The sequence below is a fragment of the Gopherus evgoodei genome, chromosome 9, assembly GCF_007399415.2.
Source record: "Gopherus evgoodei ecotype Sinaloan lineage chromosome 9, rGopEvg1_v1.p, whole genome shotgun sequence".
Classification (NCBI taxonomy): Eukaryota; Metazoa; Chordata; order Testudines; family Testudinidae; genus Gopherus; species Gopherus evgoodei.
This window is the reverse complement of record NC_044330.1, coordinates 49,093,970-49,118,390: the sequence shown is the minus strand read 5'-3', so window position 1 is coordinate 49,118,390 and position 24,421 is coordinate 49,093,970. Positions and strand designations below refer to the sequence as shown.

The 24,421-nt window shown below is 45.4% G+C and overlaps 1 protein-coding gene across 2 annotated transcripts in view; it reads right to left on the bottom strand.

Annotated features, from left to right (window-relative positions):
* Positions 1-8,396, bottom strand: part of IWS1 (interacts with SUPT6H, CTD assembly factor 1) — a 28,354-nt gene extending 19,958 nt beyond the window's left edge. The window contains exons 1-2 of one of the 2 annotated variants that reach the window (XM_030574782.1): positions 8,170-8,396; positions 5,219-5,334 (exon numbers count right to left, since the gene is read on the bottom strand). In XM_030574782.1, coding sequence (XP_030430642.1) covers positions 5,219-5,334; positions 8,170-8,203 — 150 coding nt within the window. In that variant the 5' untranslated portion in view covers positions 8,204-8,396. The remainder of the gene's footprint in view (positions 1-5,218; positions 5,335-8,169) is intronic. The other variant, XM_030574781.1, reaches the window with a different exon arrangement.
* Between the last annotated feature and the right edge of the window lie 16,025 nt (positions 8,397-24,421).

Genomic DNA, 24,421 nt, shown 5'->3' with positions numbered 1-24,421 from the left:
TTACTTGAGATGTCCTTAATTATCTTTTTTTAACTGAAAGAATTCAACAGCAGACTTTAGTACAGTACAATGTAACAAATATATTAAAATCAAATTTATGGTTTTAATTCTCTATGTAAAACATTAACAGATTAGTAAATAGGTTATTGGATCAATGCATAAAGTTAAAAAGTTAGCCACCCAGGATGATCCCATGAATTATTACATCAAAGTTTATATAATCATCAAATAGTGATCTGGCAATTAATTTTGATTTAAAAATCCAAGGTAAATAAGAAAATGTTTTCCATAAAATCCCAGAACCCCAATTCTGCAACTGAATATGCAGGGATGGATCCTTATACCCACAGGGCCCCATTGTAGTCAATAAGGCTCCAGATGGGCCTGGTCACAGAATCTGGCCCCTAAATCACACCAACACTGTAAATTTGATTTAATATGCATTACTGTACTAAAACTGTGCGTTATCTAATTCTATTTAGCTAAAACAAAACTGATAAGGACATCAAAGAAAACATTTATAGATAAAGTGGGATGGGGGAAGGAAAGCCAGGAAAGAATTGTAGAAACAACCCCACCCTCACCCCCCGACATACCTGAGACCCACAATCCTAAGACCTACATAAATAAATCCTCAAGAGCCCTCTTTCTTTAAGTTAAGAACCTGGAAAAGAAATTTGAAAATTTAAAAAAGTTTTAAAAGTTAGTTTTAAAAAAAATCTAATTGAATTCTAATTTAGAGACGACATAGTAAGTAAAAAGACTTATCTGATTAGGCTTTCTCAAAGGTTTTATTACCCTTGAATTTCATTCTTCCCACATTTTCCTATGGATGAAGAAAATAAGAGGACATAAGAAAACAAATTCAGAAAGGAGAATATGGTGAAACACTGAAAGTCATTCCTTTTGGGGGGTGATTCTAGTGTGTTATAATTTGAACTACATCTCTAATCTTGACTTGTAGGAAATCTGGAAATTACTGTACCTTAAGACTTGGCACGCAAAATTAACACTTTTTAAAATAAATTGTCGTTTTTAAGATTACTCAAATATCTTTAAAATCTAGTGTTAGGAGTCTTGTTTGAAATTAACTGGACTGATTATTTTATCCATTTTCAAATACAGGGGAGTCTCCAAGCAAGGCAGAGCGTACCTACCCCTTACATCAGTGTCACAAATCGGTCGATCGTTATCGACAGGTCGATCCTAGAGGATCTCCCTGTCGATCATGATCTCTGGCAGCACGATGTGACTACTGCTGAGGAAGACTCCCTGCCTACCCCGGCCCCATGCTGCTCCCAGAAACGGCCAGCGCAGCCCTGTGGCCCCAGGAGGGCAGGCGTCTCCCTCTGTGCACTATTCCTGCCTGCAAGCACCACCCCACAGCTCCCATTGGCTGGGAGAGCCACAGGGGTGGTGCTTGCAGAGAGGGGCAGCGCATGGAGTCACACGCCCGCCCCTTTCGGGAGCGGCCTGGAGCTGAGGTAGGCAGGGAGCCTGCCTTAGTTTTGCTGCACCCACCATTGACTGGGAGCTGCCAGAGGTAAGTGCTGCCCCATGGGAAGCCGCACCCTAACCCCCATCCCTGAGCTCCATCCCAGAGCCACCATCTCATACCCTATCCTGCACCCCGAGCTCCCTCCTGCACCCTGAACCCCATCCTGACTCCCCTTCCAGAGCCAGCACCCTAAACCCCCTCCTGCACTCCAACATTCTGCCCTGGCCCAGAGCTCCCTCCTGCATGCAAATTCCCTCCCAGAGCCCGCACCCTGCATCCCCTTCTGCACCCCAACGCCATACCTCAGGCTCAGCCCAGAGCCCCCTCCCACATTGCGAACCCCTTGGCCCCAGCCCAGAGCCCGCACCCCCCGCCCCAGCCCGGTGAAGGTGAATGAGGGTGGGGGAGAGTGAGCGATGGGGGGGGGTGGGGAAATGGATGGAGCTTTGGGGAAGGGGTGGTGACTCGGAGGTAGGGGCGGGGTAGATCCTGGGTTTCCCTTAGATTCCAAAAGTGATCTTGGGCGTAAAAAGGTTGGAGAACACTGCCTTACATACTACATATCCCTTACATACTGCCATGCGCATGTACAACAAGGTCACTTAAGAGTGATGATAGCTCCCTAATGTTAGTATTCTCATATATGAAAAAAGTATCTGTCAATGTAAAGGAAGTCTGAAAGCAATTGCTTGTGTATTTAAACCAGATCTCAAATGACCATAAACATAGTATGTAACACTAATGCCCCACAAGACTATACAAGAGTATACATACATCAGTATACATACAACCCTCATACATCAGATGAAATGCTAATGGCCCCAAGCCTCCAACGTTACCTTCCCTGATCAGACTGGCAATTCTTTTGTTTTGCAATTCCTGGCACAGTCTGAAACTATTAATTCCCTAAAATACAACCTGATCTCCATCCTGCACCTACTGAAGCCATTCCTCTGAGACCCTATCATCTCACTTATGCTAAGAAAATTACTCCTACACAAGGCGCACCCCTCAAGCTTCCCCACTACCACAGAAGACATCCCTGATCACCTCCACTGACCATTTCTGATCTAGCTTCTTCTACTGCAAGCACTGACTTTTTTTTCCCCATACAGGGCATTCTAAATTTAAAATGTGAACTTTAGTAAATTAAAAAAATATATATTTCCATGTTGTTAATAAAAAATACTTTGTTCTATTTTCTCTTTCCAACATTTGGGATTTGAATAAAATATAGTAAATGAAAAGCTCTTCTGCGAGAACAAAATAGGCCTGCACACTAAGCTATATAAGACTGAAATGTTACAGTGTATCACATTAAGTATTTAAACAGTTTGTAACACATAATACACATCCAGAGACATCCACATCACCTAGGGTCAACCTGGAACACAGAACCAACTTACACAAGGAAGTTATTGTATACAAGCATATATCCAAATTGTAATTAAGGTATTTCATTATAAGTGTGAATAGGCCTTTGCCACATCACTGACTAGGAAAAGAATTTCATAGGCCCAGATTATACCATCTCATGAAGGAAGTAATAGGAAGGTGAGAAAACTTTGCAAAGAAATCCTTATTGAGATTCCTTCATAAATGTCCTGTCAGGTGGAGGGGAGAGGTGAAGGGGTAGGGAAATCCTCTACAGCCCATGGAAAACTTGCTTTTTAATCTGGTAGATCCCATGGGAAGTGCATGAAAGTGCTGTATTCCTGCAACAGTTCTGGCAGTGCTTCCCTCTCCACATCCCACTCCCAAACTCCAGTCACAGTACATTGAGTCTACCCTATCCCACTCCTGGGCCAGCCCGACTCTATTCCCTTTCCTAATATCGATTCCAGACCACATGAGGAGCCATCCATACCATGAACTGCAAGAGAGGCACCTGTACTCTTTCACAGAGATGAGCTTGTTGACATAGAAAAACATCACCACACACCCAAAATAGTGAAGATGTATTTTCCCCACACCCTTTCTGTAACTTAATTGATCAGGAGGGTTGATATGTTTGTTCTGGGATTTTTTTTTCCCCAAGAAAATGTACTCCTGTACTGAAAAACTTCAGCATAAATATGCAGAATTTTATGCTGAGCTACAAATCCCTGAAAAACAGCATTTATCATTTCAAATATATTGGAAATTATTGCAGCTATGTTAATTTGTTGCAATATCTGTAAGGCTATTTCTAAAGCATCCCTGCAAAACTATCATGAAACTTTTACTCCGAGGGGAAATCTGCGCTACTGCACACGTGAAAAATTTATGTCCCCCATAGATTTCTTTTCTTCCCTTCAGAAAATGATAAAGAAGCTAAAAGAGTGGTTACAAGTCTCTTACAAGCAGCACAGGCACATTTTGGGCACCTGGAGCAGCCAGTGGAAACGTAAATCACTGCTGGGTGAGGGGGAGAAGGAGGATAGAGAACGGACTCGCACTGGAGATGCTCTACCCTGTACCAGGTTCAACTGCTAGTCCCGGCTGGGCTGGAAGAGGAAAAGACTCTCTCTTCCCCTGCAAGGAATAGCCAGGGCAGGGTCATAACTACCCCCAGAAACCTTTCCGGCTGCAGGAAGCTCTGCACCCCTTCCCCTCGCTTCCTGCTCACATTCCTCCTCAGCCGAAGGAGAAGGGGTCACTATATGGGGAGCTGCTCCCTCATCCACCCCCCAGTGCATCCAGAACCCCTCCCACCCCCCACTGAGCCTCAGCTGCCCGTATCCAGAACTCCCCCACCAAGCCCCACCCTCCCTGCATCTGGACCCCCACCTCTACACCCAGGCCACCTCTTGCTGAGCCCCCTCCAACCTCCACCCTGCACCTGTATCACCCCAACAAGGCTCCTGCACCTAGACCTCCACCCCACAAACCCCACTCCCCCAGCACCGGGACCCCCATGCATTCCTCCACATCTAGACCACCTTGTTGGCACCCAGCCACCTTCACCTGAATCTCCCACAGAGTCCCATTTTACCTGCACCCAGAACCCCCCACCAAACCCCCATGCATCCAGACCACCTACCGAGTTGCCTGCACCCATACTGCCCCACAAAGAACTCTCTAGCTCCATACCTGGATCCCCGCACACTAAGCACCTCCACACTTGGAGCCTGCTGGGATAAGCCTGCTTGCCTCACACCTTGAACACGGGCCAGAGCTGGGTGTGCGTGTAAGACTGTCCCTCTCGCTTACTATCTTGGGGCACCTAGCATGGAGGGGCATGGCCCCCGGGTGTTTATGGGGTAGGTCCGGCCTTTGTGCTGTGGCAGGGTTGGATGCAGCCTCACTGCCAAGTCCGTATCCTGGGGAGGGGAAGGCTGCAAGGTGATCTCCCACCTCTGTGCAGCCAGTGACCTGAGCTCCCCACTGCCATGTTGGAGCCTCCACATTTATTTGACAAATAAAACATGAAGACTGTTTAAATATTGTGTGCAGATTTTTTTTTTTTGGCGCATAATTCCCTCAGGAGTAAACTTTACTAGCTAAAGCACAGAATCTGTTATTTTATCATGATAAGAAAACTATTATCCTACTCACTTGCCAAAAAATTACATCCTCTGGCTCTCTAGGCAAGTAAATTTTGGAAGACTACTCTAAGGGTCTGGTTTAAGGAACCCAATATAAAATTTATCTCCATTAAGAGTAAGGCCCTCTCTCATTTAAACTCAGGCTACAGAAAGACATATTTGGTTTGATCAAATAAAAATATTTCACTGGTACCTCTGAATGATGCCCTAAGCTTTCATTATCTGATCCAGAATGCTGATCATTTACATCATCTTCAACGTCAGACCCTGAATCTCGCTCATCTTGTACTGGGGTGGCTCCACCATCATCTACACCAAATTAAAAAAAAAAAAAAAAAAGTAAGATTCAATAACATCTTTCAATATCTGTATAACATGAACATTTTGACATTTCTGCAAATCAGAGAACCAACAGGCATGACTCACAACCAAAACTTCCAGTTCCAGTATTAAAACAATAGACACAGTTAAAAGACAGAAAAAGACATCAGCAAGTAGTGGATTTCAGAGCATAAAACCAGACGCCACAGTACGCTACCAGTTAAACGACAAAAGAATAAAAAGTTTGCTGCTTTTATAACAGTTCCTTTATAGGTTGCGATTCCCATCATCTACATTCTTAAAATGAATCACTTTAGATTATCTCCAGAACAAAATTTATCAAGAAAATCTGAGGTAGAGGCAAATTTGCCACTGTGATCCTCACTACTCTCAGAGACACAGGCCACAGAAACTTTTACAGTATATCAGTGTAACCAACAGGTTCGTATGATCATCAAATATACTATGTGTATCATAAAATCAATCACTTCATATTCAATCACACTTAAGTAGACCTGTCACAGATCTAATGATGTTAATTACCTGCATGCTTTAGGGCTTGTCTGCATACTTTTTGTACTACTATGGGTATGGCTACATTTAGAATTTCAAAGCGCTGCCGCGGCAGCGCTTTGAAGTGTGAATGTAGTCAGAGCGGCAGCGCTGGGAGAGAGCTCTCCCAGCGCTGCATGTAAACCACATCCCTTACGGGTGTAGCGTGCAGCGCTGGGAGCCGCGCTCCCAGCGCTGCTGCCCTGATTACACTGATGCTTTACAGCGCTGTATCTTGCAGCGCTCAGGGGGGTGTTTTTTCACACCCAAGTTGCAGCGCTGTAAAGTGTGAGTGTAGCCAAGCCCTATAACAACTTCTGTTAAGAAACAGATGTAGTTAAAATGGTAAAACTCCCATGATCAGGGCCCAATCAGCCCATATGACATCCTCAGGGCCATCCAGATAGTATACATATTGTGTGGATGCGGCCTACATATAACACAGAGAGCTGCATATGCAGCCCACAATGGTAAATAGGCTGAGAACTACAGTATGCATATGCATATATACCCCACAAAGGTAAACAGGTTAAGAACCACAGTTATACTATATACACCAGTAGCTGCAGCCACACTAGAGAGTTGTACCATACAAGAACTGCACAAAAGTGGCATGTAGTCAAGCCCTCAGCCCATGGCTGTCTTAACAGCCAAAAAGAGTGCTTTCTTCCATCGTATCAGTACAATCGAATTACTTTAACACAATTTCAAAGTCACCTTAATACTTATTAATATGCAGGCTAATACATTTGAAAGCAAGTCAGCTGGTTGTGCTGTATCCTAGAGAAGAGTCTAGGATAACACAGTCACCTAACAAAACTTCAAACATGTTGGCCTACATCTTAGGTCTGATCTACACTAGGAAAAGGGGGTCTTTTTTAAAATGCTATAGTTAACATATTTTAAGAGTCTAGCGCAGATAGGACAAGCTGTAGTTTTAACAAGTATTGGTTCACCTCAACCAGCTAACACATGTTAGAACTACAACTTGCCCTGACTGCTTTAGGATTTTAAAACATATTAGCTATCATCTTTTAGAAGCACCCCCGTTTTTCCATGGCAGGTATGCTATTAATGAGAATCAAGAGAAATTTTAACTGTATGAAAATAACCTGATCGAGCTGACATTTGAAAACCATTTTTTTGCTCACCAAACCAGGACCTTAAATCATTTGAGCTGATCATGCTATAGCCCGTAGGCTTCATCTAGTCTAAGATTTGAGATGTTAAGCATGTTAGCCAATAGTGCTAATTAATAAGTCTTAAAAATCTATTGTGGACAAGCTAAACTAGTCAAGTTAAAACCTAGTACCTAGCATGTGTTAAAATGTGCTTATGTCAACATTAAATCCTAGCTTAGGCAAAACCTCTTGCTAGCTCAACTGGGTCAACCTGGTGGAAGATGACATCCTCAATAATCTAGACGATCTACAATAATTCACCAGCCAATGTGATGCAGGCACCATTTTGAGGCTAAGATATCTTTAAAGACAGTTGTGGAGGTTCTATTAGGTCAGAAATATCTACATGTAATAAACAAATGGGATACTTTGTTTAGAAAAAACTTTTATTTGTGGGGTGGGGAACGGAAAGCTTAATGACCTGATTCTCAGAGATCCTGAGCTTCCATAACTCCTCCTGATTTAAAAATGGTAGGTGACAGTAATGAGAACTTGACATGGTAATCTCTTTGACTTGTGATAGCATCTCTCAACTACATGCTTAATTTGTCTCACCAATACTGGTCAAAACCAAGCCTGTCCTTTTCCCAACAGTACTAAATAATCCGTCATCACTCTGCCTATCACCCACGCAGCTCAGCCCAAGACAGACCTGTTGCCGCCCAGCCCCCAGGCACCACCTCCCAAAGACAGCCCAGTTGGCCTCCAGCCTTTCACCTGGCCAAAACAGCCCCAATCAGCACCCAAGTTTTCACCTAGTTGCCCACCAAGGACAACCCTGTCAGCAGCCAGGATGTCACCCAGCTCGCTGCCCCGAGGAGAGCCCCCCCATCAACAGCCAGCCTGTCAGGGGGCCAGAGCCACGAGCGCACTCCCAGGACGTGCCGTCCCCTCTCCCTGGCCCAGGCGACCCCGCGCTAGGCCCCCAGACAGGCCGTGCGAAGACAGGAGTCCAGGCGTCAGGTCGGACGGGCCTGGCGGCGCTGCCGGGGAAAGGGGATGAGAATCTCTCCCTTGCAGGAGCTGCCCTGGGCCCGGCAGCCGCCAGCGCTACCCGCCACCCCCCAAAACGGTGTCTCCCGCCCCGCACCTGACTGGTCCCCGCCGTAGTACTCCGCCTCCATCGCGGGCCTCCGGCCCCCGCCTCCCTCTCAGGGCTCTCAGGCTGCTGGTGGAGGGGGCGGGGCAGGGCCCCGACTCGGGGCTTGGTACCGGGGACCTGCCGCTCCGACCCCCGCGCCGCGTACAATCAAATCCCCGGCGCTTCCTGCTGTCGCGGGCCCAAAATGGCGCCTCCCCCGCACCCTCACAGACCGCTCGCGCGCATGCGCTGCAGCGACCAGGGGGTCAGAGGGCAACACACCACGCTCCGCTCGCGAGAGGTCAGGCACAGAGAAATCTCGCGACGTTTTGGAGGCGCGCTCCCGACCTATTGCTAACTGGGGCCAGTGATGGGGTGGACGCCCGGTCGCTCTGTCAGGGACAACTCCCCGGGAGGTGGGCGCCGGGCTAGAGCCACCTTCGTCCGCCCCCTTGAGCCTGGGGGAGACCAGGGCCCCACCGACTGGCCCAAGGAACAGGCAGGAGCGCTCCCCACAGGCCCCTCGGGGGACAGCAGCGGGCATGTGCTGTGTCCCCCCCACCCCCGAGTGTGGCCCGGGGCAGCCAGCCCTGCACCTCCTGAGTGTGACACGGAGCAGAGCCCAAACCAACCCGGAGCGACGTCAGCAGCAGCGTTTAGCTCGTTATGAAAGAATGACTAGTTCTGTGGCATGCTCCAAGTCGCACATAGCCCATTGCAGTGTTTCTCAGCCGGGGTACACAGATCTAACAGTGGGTACATCAACTCATCTAGATAATTGCCTGATTTTACATCAGCTTGCATGAAACGCACTAGTGAAGTCAGTACAAACTAAAATTTCATACAATGACTTGTTTATACTGCTCTATATACTATACACTGAAATGTAAGTACAATATTTAGGTACCAATTGACTTTTTATAATTATATGGTAAAAATGAGAAAGTAAGCAATGTCTCAGTACTAGTTTGCTGCAACACGTGTGTATCTTTATGTCTGATTTTTGTAAAAAAGTAGTTTTGAAGTAAGGTAAAACTTGGGGGTACACAAGACAAATTAGACTTCTGAAAGGTTGAGAGCCACTGCCCTGTTGCTAATATGAATAAGTAACTGGCATTTGAATATATATAAATGGCAAAATATTTCTCAGATCATCCCAAATGATGCACCTATGCAGCCCTTAGTTCTGGACAGGAAACAGCAGAAGAGTAATTAATATGCCTTCTTCCATCTTCCGGTCCCATCCAAAACACCATATCTAAAGTGTGCCCAGGCTTGTTTGTGCAGTCTATCAACTACCTGGGAACATCCAGTGATTTTTACTGCAGCCCTGAAAATCTAAAGCAAAGCAAAAGAATCACCATCTAGGTTGGTCCTGGAAATCCAAGAACTATAGGCACTGATGACATCAGTTCCAACATAGGAAGGAATCTAATTAGCCCAGCAAGGGTCTCTGCAATGAAGCAGGTTGACATGAACATCAACCCCAATCCTATCCTATCATCATCCCATGTTTCACACATCAGATGGAGACACTCAGTTTGATACAGATTTGACGTTAGATGCTCTCTGCCAGCCACACTTTGGTTACACTCTGGCTCTCAGCAGTCTTGGTTATACTGCAGGGTAACCCCAAAAGACCACCAGCCCTGGATTTTCCTCACCAATGTATGTCTTGTACCGCCCAGCCCTCTCCTAGAAAGTACAAATGTTTTAGGTCCATTATTCCTTAAAGGGAATAATATGCCATCTTCTTATCTCATTATCTTATTCAGACACTTCAATTTAAACATGCTGGAATAAAGAACACAGTAAAACAGGTTTATTATCTACAAAGAGAGATTTTAAGTAAGTAGAAGCAATGATATATCATTATATATATATATTATCAAAGTGGTTACAAGAAAAATAAACATAAAAGATAAAATGTTTACTAATGCCTAACATAAACTATATTGGATTCAAGCAAAGTTTCTCACCACATGCTTTCAGCAGTTTTACCGACCAAACCCTGTAGGTCAGGACACCCCCCCCCCCGAGTCCAACAAATGCTTCCTTTGTCACGTCAAGTGCAGTGAATGTGATTGGCAGGGAGAGAAAGAGAGAGGTCCCTTGGGGAGCTTGTCCTTCCTTTTTATAACAAGTTTTGGTCTCCCTCTTGAAAAACATTTCCAGCAGAGCACTAGGACACAAAGAATCTATGTGGACAGATGTTCCCTGCTGGCTTTTTCTCACGTTTGAGCTTTCTTTGTTTCCATCCTTGCTTAATGACTCTGTTTACTGCTTAAATCCAAATTAAGGCAAGCACATATTCTTTTCTTTAGGATAGACCTGTCTGCCGACTTTTGCCTGCGCAAGGTTGTGGGGTTTGGAACGTGATAACATCATAGAGGGAAATCTTATAACTTCACATACAACATTGCCACACATATTTTACCAGGATGATACTGACCAGCAAATTATGAGTTTTCAGTGATGCCTTACAAGACAAGATGTCTTGTACAAAAATTATTACAATAGTGTGTAGGGTGTGAACAGAGGCATATGTTTTGTCACAGCCCCCTAGGAAACCAGTCATACAATGAGATGAGATTTCCTCTCCACTGGACCATGATCTGGAAGCATATACTATGGACCTGGGCATTATGGAAATACCTAAGGAACAGATGAATGTCAATTACTATTTTGCAGCATCTGTAGCTGGTGCATTTATATCCATGAACATCCTCTGAGTTGAAGGGATGAATGTCTCTCAGGATACATCCTGCTCCTGCTGCTATACCACAACTTGCCAGCTGTTGTGCCACTCTCTCATTGGCTGGTCAACAGATGTTCCTCCCTGCCCTTTGCAAAGAGCCACATGGACTTCTTCCTTCTCTGTTAGCAGTCTGCACAGCTGCAGAAAAAATTGTCACTTCCAATAAGTTGCTACCTCACTGTGTAGTTGTATGTCAATTCCAGTAAGATATTAACTGTGTTACAGCTGTGTGTGTAGAGTATTTGCATGCCTATTTGTGTGTGCGTGTGTCTTTGTGCCTCACAAGCTAGAGCTTGCCACTCAATTCCCCATAATATATGCTTCTAATGCTCTGTTGGCTGCATTCCAACGAGAAGGATGGAGAAACACTCAGACCATAATGGGATTGCACAGCAGGGGAGCATGACCTGCCTTCTAACAGCCAGAGTGAGAAGCCCCACATTGCGTGAATGGAGAAGTGCAATGCCACGGATCCAAAAGCCTCCTGGATCTGCTTTTCAGCCCAACAGCATGAAGTAGCTGGAATGAAATAAACCTTCCCTAAGAGACAGGATGCTCAAGAAAACCTGGGGCTGTATTTGAAAGTCCTTTGCTGGTATGTACTTTTCTTATTCAGTCAGCTTTTATTCTTTACAATGTGCCTTTAGAATTAACTATAGACATCAGTAATTTACAGCTACAAATCTGCTTAGGTAAAGGGAGGAGGTTAATGGGCAGTTACCAAAGGCTCAGGTTTCTGGATGAGTAGTAAGCATTTAGTTGTTACACCCATAGCCACTGCTCTTCAGAACCGCTAGAAATGTGATTGGGACAAACATAAACCTCTGCTCAGCATCTGGGATTCTATGATATGGAAATGCTGATGCCTGTATGACTTATCCAAAGACACTAGTGCCATGTGCTATTTAAACCCTCTGATCCAGAGAGAAATCTCTTAAGTAGGGAGCTGCTGGGAAGAAACAGTTTCGTCAACTGATGTCCTTACTGATAGACCTATTGTTCTTCAAAGCGGCAGGATTATTGTCATCTGGATTACACAGATTGTAGCTTGTCACATTTCTGACCCATTTATTCATCAATATTGCTCAAACTATCAAAATTATTACCTTTTCTCTGCTTAACTTTGTCACCACAAATAACATCTATAAATGTGTCTGAGTCCCATAACTATCACTGTGCTGAGCAATTAACATGTCCATTCACTGGAGGGCAGTCCTAGACAAATTCCTCTTGCCTCTGTGTGACGCAGCAAGGAGTGGGGAGTATTGACCTGGGAATGTTGCTGGGGAGTTTTACTGGGACTGTCCGCATTGGGGATGGGAGACTTTCCTTGAGGGAAGATACCTGGGCATGTAACATGAGAGACCAGGAGTGGGGTTGGGACCTGGTGACACCTTCTGCCTGGGAAATGGCACAAAGGCGGGAGGAGAAACCAGGGGGAGGAGGGTGAGACGGCTGGAGGGGGTTTAAGTTTAGAGCTGGCTGGGGAAATGGAGGAAGCCCTAGGGCTGGGGTCTAAGCTCCCTGCCCCCCAGAAGGACTTGACTGAGGGGTCCTGGTTGTACCTACAAGTTCTGTTTGCAACTGTGTTCCTGTCGTCCAATAAACCTTCCATTTTACTGGCTGGCTGAGAGTCACAGTGAATTGCAGGAATTGGGGGTACAGGGCCCTGACTCCCCCACACTCCATGACACTCTCCACATCTGTTTGCACACAGTTTAGGAATCTCCCAAACTAGAGCTCTCACACCCATTCTCAGACACTTAGGGCATATCTACACTGGCAGAGTTACAGTGCTGGCAGTTACAGCGCCACTCAGAGAGCGCTGAAGGGAAACCAATGTTGTGTGTTCACACTGTCAGCTGCCTATGCAATAGCATGTTCACACTTGCGGCACTTGTAGCAGTATTCGGAGTGGTGCACTCTGGGCAGCTCTCCCACATAGCACCTCTTTCTCTTCTGCTGCTAAGAGTTGTGGGAAGGTGGAGGGGGTTGAGGGGCATCCTGGGTCCTGTCCCAATGCTCTGTGATGCATTTCTTTACATCCTAGCAATCCCTGTGCTTCCATCCACATTTGGCGCCATCTTTCAACGGTTTGTGTACTGTGTGCCCTGCATATCTGGGCTGTAGGAATGGATCCCTAACAGTTGACCAGTATGCTGCTCGCTCTAACCAACACATCACAAGTGGCAGTGGAGTTATTCCTTAAACTACGAAGGCAAGAGGAGTGCAACATTGATCTCACCATGCGTAACAGCTACAATACGAGATTGCTTATGGCATTCATAGAGGTGCTGACCACAGTGGAATGCTGCTTTTGGGCTCGGGAAACAAGCACTGAGTGGTGGGATTACATCATGATGCAAATCTGAGATCACGGGCAGTGGCTGTAGACCTTTCGGATGAGGAAAGCCACTTTCATGGGACTGTGTGATGAGCCCACCCTAGCTCTCCGGCACAAGGACACGAGAATGAGAGCTGCCCTGCCATTGGAGAAGCATGTGACCATTGCATTGTGGAAGCTGGCTACTCCAGACTGCTACCGATTGGTCGCTAATCAGTTTGGAGTGGGAAAGTCTACTGTTGGACTTGTTTTGATGGAAGTCTGCAAGGCTACTAATCACATCCTGCTCCGAAAGACCATGACTCTGGGCAACGTGTGTGACATTGCAGATGGCTTTGCACAAATGGGCTTCCCTATGTAACCCTTCTGCCCATCAGAGTTGGCAGCAACAAGGGCCAGATTCAGTATCTAGGGCTTCTGTGTCAATAAGGCCACGTCTACACTGCAGCATAAAATCGAAATTATTAAAATCGGTTTTATAAAACTGGTTTTATAAAATCGATTTTACGCATTCACACTAGGGCCACGTCCAGACTAGGAATTAAAATCGATTTTAGATACGCAACTTCAGCTACGAGAATAACGTAGCTGAAGTCGAATTTCTAAAATCGAGGTACTCACCAGTCTGGACGGCGCCGCATCGATGTCCGCGGCTCTCCGTGTCGATTCCGGAACTCCGTTCGGATTGATGGAGTTCCGGAATCGATGTAAGCGCGCTCGGGGATCGATACACCGCGTCCAGACTAGACGTGATATATCGATCCCCGAGCAATCGATTTTAACCCGCCGATGCCGCGGGTTAGTCTGGACGAGGGCTAGGGCCCATTAATTCGGTGGTGTGCGTCCATGGTCCTAGGCTACCATCGATTTCCGGAGCGATGCACTCTGGGTATCCCAGTAAAAGAATGAGACCAATAATTTCGATTTCCGTCCACACTAATCCTAAATCAATATAGTAATATCGATTTTAGGGTTACTCCTCTCGTTGGGGAGGAGTACAGAAATCAATTTTAAGATCCCTTAAAATTGATTTAAAGTGCCTTGTAGTGTGGACGGGTACAGAGTTAAATCGATTTAACGCTGTTTAAATCGATTTAACTGTGTAGTGTGGACCAGGCCTAACACAATGCAAAACCGGCTCGAGACCCCACCCTCGAGCCCAACCTGGGACAATTACATACCACTAGGGTGACCAGATGTCCCAATTTTATAGGGACAGTCCTGATTTTTGGGTCTTTTTCTTATATAGGCTTCTATTACCCCCCACCCCCTCCTGATTTTTCACATTTGCTGTCTGGTCACCCTACATACCACCCCCGTGGGTGCCTCTAAGAGGCAATACTTCCCGTCTCGCAAGCCTTTTAACAAAGGGAAACAATGCAGCCACTGCTCAGCCCCTGAAGTCCTTTTCCACAGCTCACCACCAGATGTCGGGGGGAGCTCATTCTGACTCTGCTTACACCTAACTGTGGAAGGGCGATATATTGCACACATATTCCAATTCTGGCACCAGACCACCTAGCCACCAAGTACATTAATTGCAAGGGGTATTTCTCAGTAGTTCTCCAGGCACTTGTGGATTACCGTGGGCATTTCACTGACATTAACGCAGGCTGGTCCAGAAAGGTGCATGACACACTCATCTAGGGTGACCAGATAGCAAGTGTGAAAAATTGAGACAGAGGATGGGGAGTAATAGGAGCCTATATAAGAAAAAGCTCCAAATATCGGGACTGTCCCTATATAATCAGGAGATCTGATAACCCTACACGCATCTTTCAGAACACTGGCCTGTTCAGGAAGCTGCAAGCAGGGACAAGCAGAAGATCACTGTAGGGGAAGTTGAAATGCCCATTGTGATCCTGGGAGACCTCCCCTACCCTTTAATGCCATGGCTGAAGCCATACATGGGGCAACTTGACAACAGCAAAGAACGGTTCAACAACAGGCTGAGCAAGTGCAGAATGACTGTTGAGTGTGCTTTTGCCGTTTAAAAGTCCACTGGCGCTGCCTCTATGGGAAGCTGGACCTGGCTGATGACAATATTCCTATGCTTATAGCCACGTGCTGTACGCTCCATAATATTTTGTGAAGGGAAGGGTGAAAGCTTCACTCAGGGCTGGATCGCAGAGGCTCAGCACCTGGAGGCTGAGTTTGAACAGCCAGAGACCAGGGCTATTAGAGGGACACAGCATGGGCGCCATAAGGATCAGGGATGCCTTGAGGCAGCAATTTGAAGCTAAAAGCCACTAATATTTGTTGCTATGCTTGGGAGTGCAGTGCTTTTAATGCTAGGAGGTGATTGGTGCAAACGAGGCAACATGTAGGTTTAACAGAATTGTATGTTGCTTTGCAGGGATCTTTTTGCTTTCAATTAATAGAATTAAGATTGCTTTCAAACCAACTCAATTCTTTTATTAAAAGACAACAACTGAAGGAGGAAGTCAAACAAAAAAAAACATGGGATGGGAGAAGGGAAGGTCCCAGGAGGGGGAGGGGTCCCGGGATGGTTACAGATTTGTGTATGTCCAGGGATCATATCCAACCAAGCAACAGGTACTATACTTCAGCAGAGCCAAACTGCAGAGGGATGGGTGTTGAGTGTGGTGGGTAGTGGAAGTCCACAGTGCTGGACTGTGATGGGGGAGGAATGGAATGCAGCAGGTACAGACTGGAGCCAGGAGGTTGATAACAGTGTATTGGTGATGTCTGGGGGGAGCATGGGAAAGAGTTTTGCATCAGTGGCTGCAGGGGAGAGCGAATGCAGAGCTGCTTGGTTTGAAGAGCTAGTATTGCCTGGAGCGTCTGCTTGGCACTCCATAACCTTTAAGAGCTGCTCTGTAGTTTCATTCTGGCATGATGCACTCTCCTTTTGGTCCCTCTTCTCACTGTCCGCCACTCCTTCAATTCCTGTTTCTTGGCGGCGGAGTGCATCATAACATAATGCCAAAAGTCCTCCTTAGTTCTTCTTGGCCACTTTCTAATTTTGCGCAGCCATTCAGCCACCAATAACAAAGAGGGAGGCTGGGCTCCCAAGGTCATCTCTGTGAAGTTTAAATGCACCATTTTACAGAAGCAGTATTGTTTGCAACACAGACAACACTGATTCAATGATTTAAAACACCGCCAGTACTCGCACACCTGTCACTAACTGGCTGACCCCAGTCAAGCACACATGAGCCACAAGACCTCCAAAATGGTGAATAGCAGCAGGGTAAATAACTCTTCCCTGACCCTGCTGTATACTGGGCACATGGCTCTTGGGGAGAGCCAGCACAGTAAGTGGGGCCTGATAATCATTCCTGTCCCCACACTTTCCACAGGATGTGATCATTAAAGAAGATATCTTGCTGCTGAGGGTGAGCAGGGACTCAAGGGAGGGTCTTCTCCAAGACTATAGCTTCTGCCCTGGCCTCTATGGACCTTGCCTGTGTGCAGCAATGGGCCCTCCTGTCCCCCCGTGACAGCACATTGGCATGGGAAAGTTACCATTAAAGCAGCTCTGCCAAAGAACCTGTGGCAGCAGGTTGCCCAGTATCTCCACAAAAGTTTCCTGGAAATCTGAGGGAGATTCTCTTGAAGTGAGGGAGTCAATCAACAGCCTGTTCCGCCGCTCAGATTAGGCATGCGGTGGGAGATAAGCCTGCTTTCTGCAACCCTCCTGCCCTCAACAACTCACTTCAGCGATTCCCAAAATCAAATGCACTTACCAGGGGCCTCCTCTCCTCTTTGCACTTCCCCAACATCCAACAGCTGTGACTCGCTAACCTCCTCCAGGGTAGAAAACAGCTCCTGGCTGCATGTATCTCTGACCACCGAGTCATCCTCTGCCTCTGGGTCCCCTGCCCCCTCCACATCCACGTCCAAGATTTCCTCCTCGTGGCTCAGTCCACTCTCGACTGGCACGCAAGCCACCAAAGTATCTACAGTGGTCTCTAGTAACTCAAAGGAGTTTTCTTTTAAACTTCAGACGTGGTATGTGTAAAGTCCTGAATCAGAAATGCGTGCTTTGACCTCTGTGAAGACATGTACCTAGATGTAACGAAGATATGACTGCTTAAAAACTAACCTCTTGAACATGTATATATACACACATTTCCTCAGCTTAAAAAATGTCATGTTGAAAATAGCATCACACTGGTTCAACACCATACTTCCATTTAAGTACACAAGCAAGAAGAGTTTCCACTCAGAAACTTCAGGAAAGCCTTTCTGCCTCTTTCTAGAGGTCTCTGATCCTTAAAGAAACGGTACTCTGTTATTGCAATAATATCTTAAAGACACCTATCCCTACAGAAGCTATACTGAGCTCTCAGATCAGGCGCTTGGTATTAAACATAACAGAATGGATAGAATTTTATCACAAGACATGAACCTGCAGTGCTCCAAATGTTTCTTGCTGTGGTTCTTTGAACGATTGCACCTACAATATATGTATTTGAATGTGAAACTACAGTAAAAGCCACCAGAGGGCATATATCATACAGCAAGGTCTTTTTGTTTTTATTATCCACACTCCCTACCCCCTTCACCATAAAGCAACTGAAGTGCATCTGGGAAACAAGAAAATAGAATAAAAGTATGAATATATTACAATAGCGCTGTCACTGATGCTTAGTAATGCCAGTAAGTTACAGTTTACAAAGGATATACAGAATAGTCAATGGCAAGGAAAGCCACGGAATACAGTAGCTAATCCACTACATACAATGTTTTAGGCTACATACTCACATCTGTAGGACGACTGAACCTTTAGTTTGTGGTAGACATGGAGTGCTCATCCATGCTGTTTTTGTATTCATCACTCATACAAAATTTGATCACATTTATATAGCAGCTGACCATTTGGCTTTTACAGTCAGGATGAATGCTGGCCAGTAACACACTTCAGTAACAATCCCCCTCAGAACTCCAGCTTGTCACCTAGGTAGCAATTTGGATAGCTTTAAAGCTAGTGCAACAGCACATTTTAATATGACACTTTATATGTGCAATTGCATTCTGGAGTAGGTCTCTAAATTGTTATTGAAGTAGCAGTGGTGGATGTTAGAAAAAATATGGCAATAGTTATTTGACTAGGTCAAATGTAATGGAACTAAGAGCTAAGCCAATTTGAATCTGGTCAAAATTTAGACATAGTACCTCAGATTACATGGGACCAGATCCTCAGCTGATTTAAATCATCTTGGCTGCTTAGAGCTGCTCTAACTTAGGTGGGCTAATAATGGTTCCCAAGGGTCCTTTATGCTGGCTGGGGATCACTGGAACATAGGCTGATCCGATATTGTGCAACTATCAGTGTGGCGATTCCACATTTAGGGCAGCTCTGTGGTCCCTTAGTGCTTCAGCAGTGCTGCAAAGGATTTTTTTCCCACCAAAGCTAGGATCTGGCCTGTAGAATTTACTACAGACAAATTGCAACACTTCAGAACTCATCTCTTGATTGTTACCAGATCTGCCCGTTACTTTGGGGTATGCTCATTTATTCAGGTTCCTCTTCGGGGGGGGGGGGTCTGTAATTCTATCAATGTACTGCTTGTGTCACTTGTGTTTTCATATCAAGCTCTATTTCTCCCTTATGCAAATCCCCTCCCAATGGAGCTATCCTGCAGGATCTAGTTTCCCTAGGGCTGGGTTCCTCCAGCCCTGGACCCGGATGAACACCCATCCACCCACATTAACAAAGCAAGTCTGAGCAGACTGGGTCAAGCAGCACTTTCAAACTGACCCCTTATATGTCCCTGGACTCAATGGGCTGGATGAAGCAGCGCTTTCAAGCTTCCCCCGCAGAAACACTGCTGAAGACTGCCTGACTGCCATGCTTGAGATGGCAAAAAACATAGAGCCGCCCATGGGAGGGAGTCTCCCTCCCCTGCTGGGGCAGGGTCTCCCTTACTCCGGTTTTCTGATCTTCCAAGTCTCACAGCAAAGCACACCTCCAAGCTCCAGTCCTCTCTCCTTCCTCCTTCTCCCCTGACTGCCTGAAGCAGGGGGTTTTATTAGGTTGCTAACAGGGCCTTACTTGACTACAGGTACTCCAATTAACCTGTCGCAACCCTCCCTAGTCTATAGGGAACCACGCTTTAATTAGCCTAGGGTTTATATACTTCCCCTCTCCCACTGCTCCCTGGCCCTCCTGTATCACACCATGGTATGCCCACATCTTGAGTACTGTGTACAGATGTGGTCTCCTCATCTCAAAAAAGATATACTGGCATTAGAAAAGGTTCAGAGAAGGGCAACTAAAATGATTAGGGGTTTGGAATGGGTCCCATATAAAGGAGAGATTAAAGAGGCTAAGACTTTTCAGTTTGGAAAAGAGGAGACTTGTTTACTTGTTCCCATAATATAAGAACTAGGGGCCACCAAATGAAATTAATGGGCAGCAGGTTTAAAACAAACAAACAAAAGGAAGTTCTTCACACAGTGCACAGTCAATTTGTGGAACTCCACAACCTCCTCAGGCAAGAAAGCTAGGACTATAACAGGGTTTAAAAGATAACGAGAGAAATTCATGGAGGTTAAGTCCATTAATGGCTATTAGCCAGGATGGGTAAGGAATGGTGTCCTTAGCCTCTGTTTTTCAGAGGGTGGTGTTGGATGGCAGGAGAGAGATCACTTGATCATTACCTGTTAGATTCTCTCCCTCTGGGGCACCTGGCATTGGCCACTGTTGGCAGACAGGATAATGGGCTGGATAGACCTTTGGTCTGATCCAGTGTGGCTGTTCTTATGCTCTTATGACTCTGCTGCTCCTATCCCTTTACTCCGTTTTGGGTCCTTTTCATCCATGAATAGCTCCAGCATCTGTCTCTGCTGCTGCCCTGAGCAGTCCCAAGCAAAAGGCCTGATTCATGTCACTTTTCAGAACCTTGTGGGCAGCTCTAAAAGCACCAGTGAAAGCCAAGACGCTGCTTGCTTTCCACTGTGCTGCAGCTTGGCAAAATGATGAGCAGCAACATGGGCACTGTTGTTGTCTGCAGCCTTAGGAAGGCAGCACAGAGGAAGTTGATGCCTTCTGTCTTCCATGCCCCCCATTTACTGGGGAAAGCACCCCACTGATCAGGGGGAAGTGGCTGAGTGGATTTTTTAAGCCCTGCATTTTTAATAACCAAAGTCCATCCCTGAAAAATATTTTCTAAATCAGAGGGGATTTTTCTTTCATCCACACTTGTGTAAATCCAGAGTATTGTCTGTTGAGTCATATAGGTTTACTCTGGTTTGAGAGGACAGAGTAAGACCCTGATTCTTTAAGGTGTTTCTATTCTGGGTAGCTGTCCTCGTCATAGCTGGATGGGCTGGAGCTCCTAAAGGCTGGATTCTCCTCAATGGCAGTCTTTGTCCTCCTGAATGCTGGAACTCCATCTCTCTTCTGGCCAAGCCTCAGAAACTAGACACAACTTCCTTGCTCCTACTCTGGGGCTATCTCCTCTTGTCAACAGAAGAGGAGGTACACTAAGGCCTATTGGAATCCAGTCCCTTGCAGAGAAGTACCAATGAGGAGTGTCAGTGGGAAGAAGGCCTGACAGATGGACCTGAGATCTTCCCCTCCCCCACTTTATATTCTACAGCCTCCTGAACTCCATCCCCAGCCCCTCACAAAGCCAGAGAACTGCCTAACCCCTTAATACACTCTTCTTCCCTCAGGCGCTAATGAGTTCTGGATGGAAATCAAAATGCCCCTTTTTGTATCTTGATTATGGATAATGACAGCCTAAAAGGATAATTTTTCAGCCAAGTCTTGACTTCTGCATTGTTGTTGGAGGGCTCCTTGGCGCAGATTAGGGCGGTAGTGAGATGACATTTAAAGAGATAAGAGATTGAAAACTGAGCAATCAAGATGGCTTGGACTTTGAATCTGACTGTTCACATTTCGGGGAGGGACTGGAAGGAGGTTAATACCTATCTAAATGCCTGAATCCAGGGTCACTGAATCTTTCACAGGGAGACTTGTTCTCCCAGGTGTTTGTCAGGCATTTGACTACATTGATGTTAACAAAACAAGAGTTTTTTAAACAAACTAACTAAAAATCCCTTCCCCTTTACAAGGCTGCACAGGCATACACCTCAGTTGCTCCGTCACAGTGGTTGACAGGGGACATCTTGAGTTTATTTTCCATTCTTGAGCTCTGTGGCCTGTGAAGCAGGAGAATCAGGGCCAAAGCCTCTCCCTTTGGGATGCTTTTCAGAAGTCTGACAGGAGTCATGTGCAGCAGAGAGGCTAAAGTTTAAGGCTCAGGCAAGCATTACGAATGAGAGCGATTGACCTCACTGCTGCCTGGAATCCCTGGTGTGGAAATGGAATAAATGCTGAACTGGGGGCAAAGTCCCGTAATAAATAACTGTGAAAGGCACTTCACTTACTTCCTCCTTTTTGCCATGGAGGGCTGACACCCAGGGCAGGATTCTCAACGGCTCCACCACCAACTTCATCTCCCTTTTCTTTCCCACTCTGTTATCTGTGAGAGAGAGGAAACGCAGCAGCACCAGGCAGACAGCAAAACCTTCCGTGTGAACAGGTAACCTCCCATCCTTTTCGGCACCATTCAGGCCCTGATTTAGAGGGTTAGCTTGCTCAGGTGAGAAGAGCAGCAAAGACATGCACTGCAAAAAGCAATACAAGCATTGAGCAGGGAGGGCATTTGCTACTAATGCTTGGTAAAAGAAGAAATTTTACTCTTGAATTTGAATCTGAAATCCATGAAAACTACGGGGCTTCCCAAGAAAATTCCCGATGAGACTTGGAGAGAGAGAGAGAGATTAGATCATAACTAGATGCTGCTGGAGAGGCAATTTTAATGGTTCAGTGGGGAAAGATTTCCGGGCAGGTAGGGAATGGAAGTAGTTGCAAGAAGCACAATTGAAAGATGGACAGAGGGAGTCTACTCAAACCAAGAAATGATCGGGAAGGAGAATAACTGTTGCACTTGTCTCCGAGATCTTGGAGATGAGTTCCTGAAAGTGCTGAATAAGCTAGGATGTTATGATGTTACAGATCAGTTGGGGACCAGGACTGGATATCTATGACTGAGTAGCTGGAAGTTGTCATTTACTGAAGTTTATATTCATATTTTTCTGGATTCATGATTTCTGCTGATTTGATAACTAGCTAGAATTATTCCATAATTCTAATTATTCTACTTATTGGAAAAGTTGCATAAATATCATAGTTAAGATGGACAAACATATTGTTGGGGAAGAGGAAGTATTTTTTAGCTGTTAAGGACATTTTCAGACTTTTTTGGCATTTAAAAAAAGGTGTTTTACAAACTTCAGATTTAGCATGTACTGAATGAGGACATGTGATCTGCCTTGTTTGGGGGATTAAATGTACTTTCGAAATAGTAAAGGTGTAGCCCAGGGGTAGGCAACCTATGGCACACGTGCCAAAGGCAGAACGCAAGCTGATTTTCAGTGGCACTCACACTGCCCAGGTCCTGGCCGCTGGTCCGGGGGCTTTGCATTTTAATTTAATTTTAAATTAAGCTTCTTAAATATTTTTAAAACCATATTTACTTTACATACAATAGTTTAGTTATATATTATAGACTTATAGAAAGAGACCCTCTTAAAACCTTAAAATGTATTACTGACACGCAAAACCTTAAATTAGAGTGATTGAATAAAAACTTCGCACACCACTTCTGAAAGGTTGCCAACTCCTGGTGTAGCCTTTAGACATCATTTGCAGAGCAGGCACACTCCGTTATTTTCTTTGACTTCACAAAATGCTTCCAAGTACAGTTTTCCAAATATCTGTAGATATAGATTGTACCGACTCTCAATTCTGCAACCACATACACACATCCTTAAATAGATGCACTGTGAATAGCCCTTGGAAGTAACCGGGGCTATTTGCTGTGTGCAGAGTTAAGCATGCACTTAAGTCTTTGCAGCATCCACAGATCACATGGCTTAGCCCACCGCCGGCATCCCCATGCGGCCTATTGCTTTGTGTGGTAGCTTTTATTGTCTCCAACTATCTTACTCCATAAAGGGGCTTAATTGCTCCTTCAATTTATCTGGAAAGAAAGGTGGTTAGCACACCCATTGGCTTAACCAGGCCTGAGATTGAAGGCAGCCATTAACACCTTCTGGCATAATACTTATAAAGGAATGTAGTGAGTTGCTTGAAAGAAAGTAGCGGCACCTATCCTGATTTCTGCCATGGTAAAGGACCACAAAGCTTTTTTTTAAACACGAACAAGAATTATATTAGAATAAGGGGAAAAAAACAAAACAAAAAAGTATCTTCCCTAAAGCTACATTCTCTCCGCTTCACTATAGAGTTTCTTCTAGAATCTTCCCTAACATCCTTCCATCTGGCTTCCTGCTACAGCTGTAAGAGAAACAGGTCATGTCCTCACACTTTCATTTGATTTCTGTTTTAAAGTTAAATAGGTTTGGACTTGCTTCTCACTTGGATAAAGGGCTCTGTGAGGGGAGGGTGACCAGGTGTCCCAATTATAGGGACAGTCCCAAAATCTAGGGCTTTGTTTTATATAAGAGCCAGTTTTACCCTCCACCTCCTGGCCCGATTTTGTCACACTTGCTATCTGGGCAGCCTACATGAGGATACCTCGTGCGTTAGTCTTGTTGCACTCTCCGCTTGATCCTCCAGCAGTGCCTCTTGATTTGAACAGCTCCCTTAGTTTTACTGGTTTCGGACACATGATTAAAAACAAATCTCTTGACTTAGTGTGGTTTCCAGAGACGGGGAGTCTCATCTAGTTGGAGGTGGTGGGAGCTGGAAGATTGGCATTCCTTCTGGGGCATTATGATGTTATGTGGTGCATTGCCTGTGCAGTGTAGTGCCTGGATGATTGGTGGAGGGGCAGAGGGGTAGGTGCCAATGGCATACGTTTTCATTTCCTTGCTTTTGAGATTTTTGTCAACGAAGTTGAGTGTAAAGCAACCTTTAGCTGATATGCATACAACACCATGACGCTGTGTATGTCCTTTGGTCTAGGTTCCATAAGAACTTTAACTTTTGCATTTTACAACTGGTTTGAAATTGTGATCTTAATGTTGCATTAATGTAATTAAAGGAAAATGGTGATTAAGACACTAATCTCTAATAATTTCATTAGAAGTTTCCACAACTTTTTAGCTTGTAAGGTATTTGATAGAGGTATATAAAATCATGAGTGGTGTGGAGA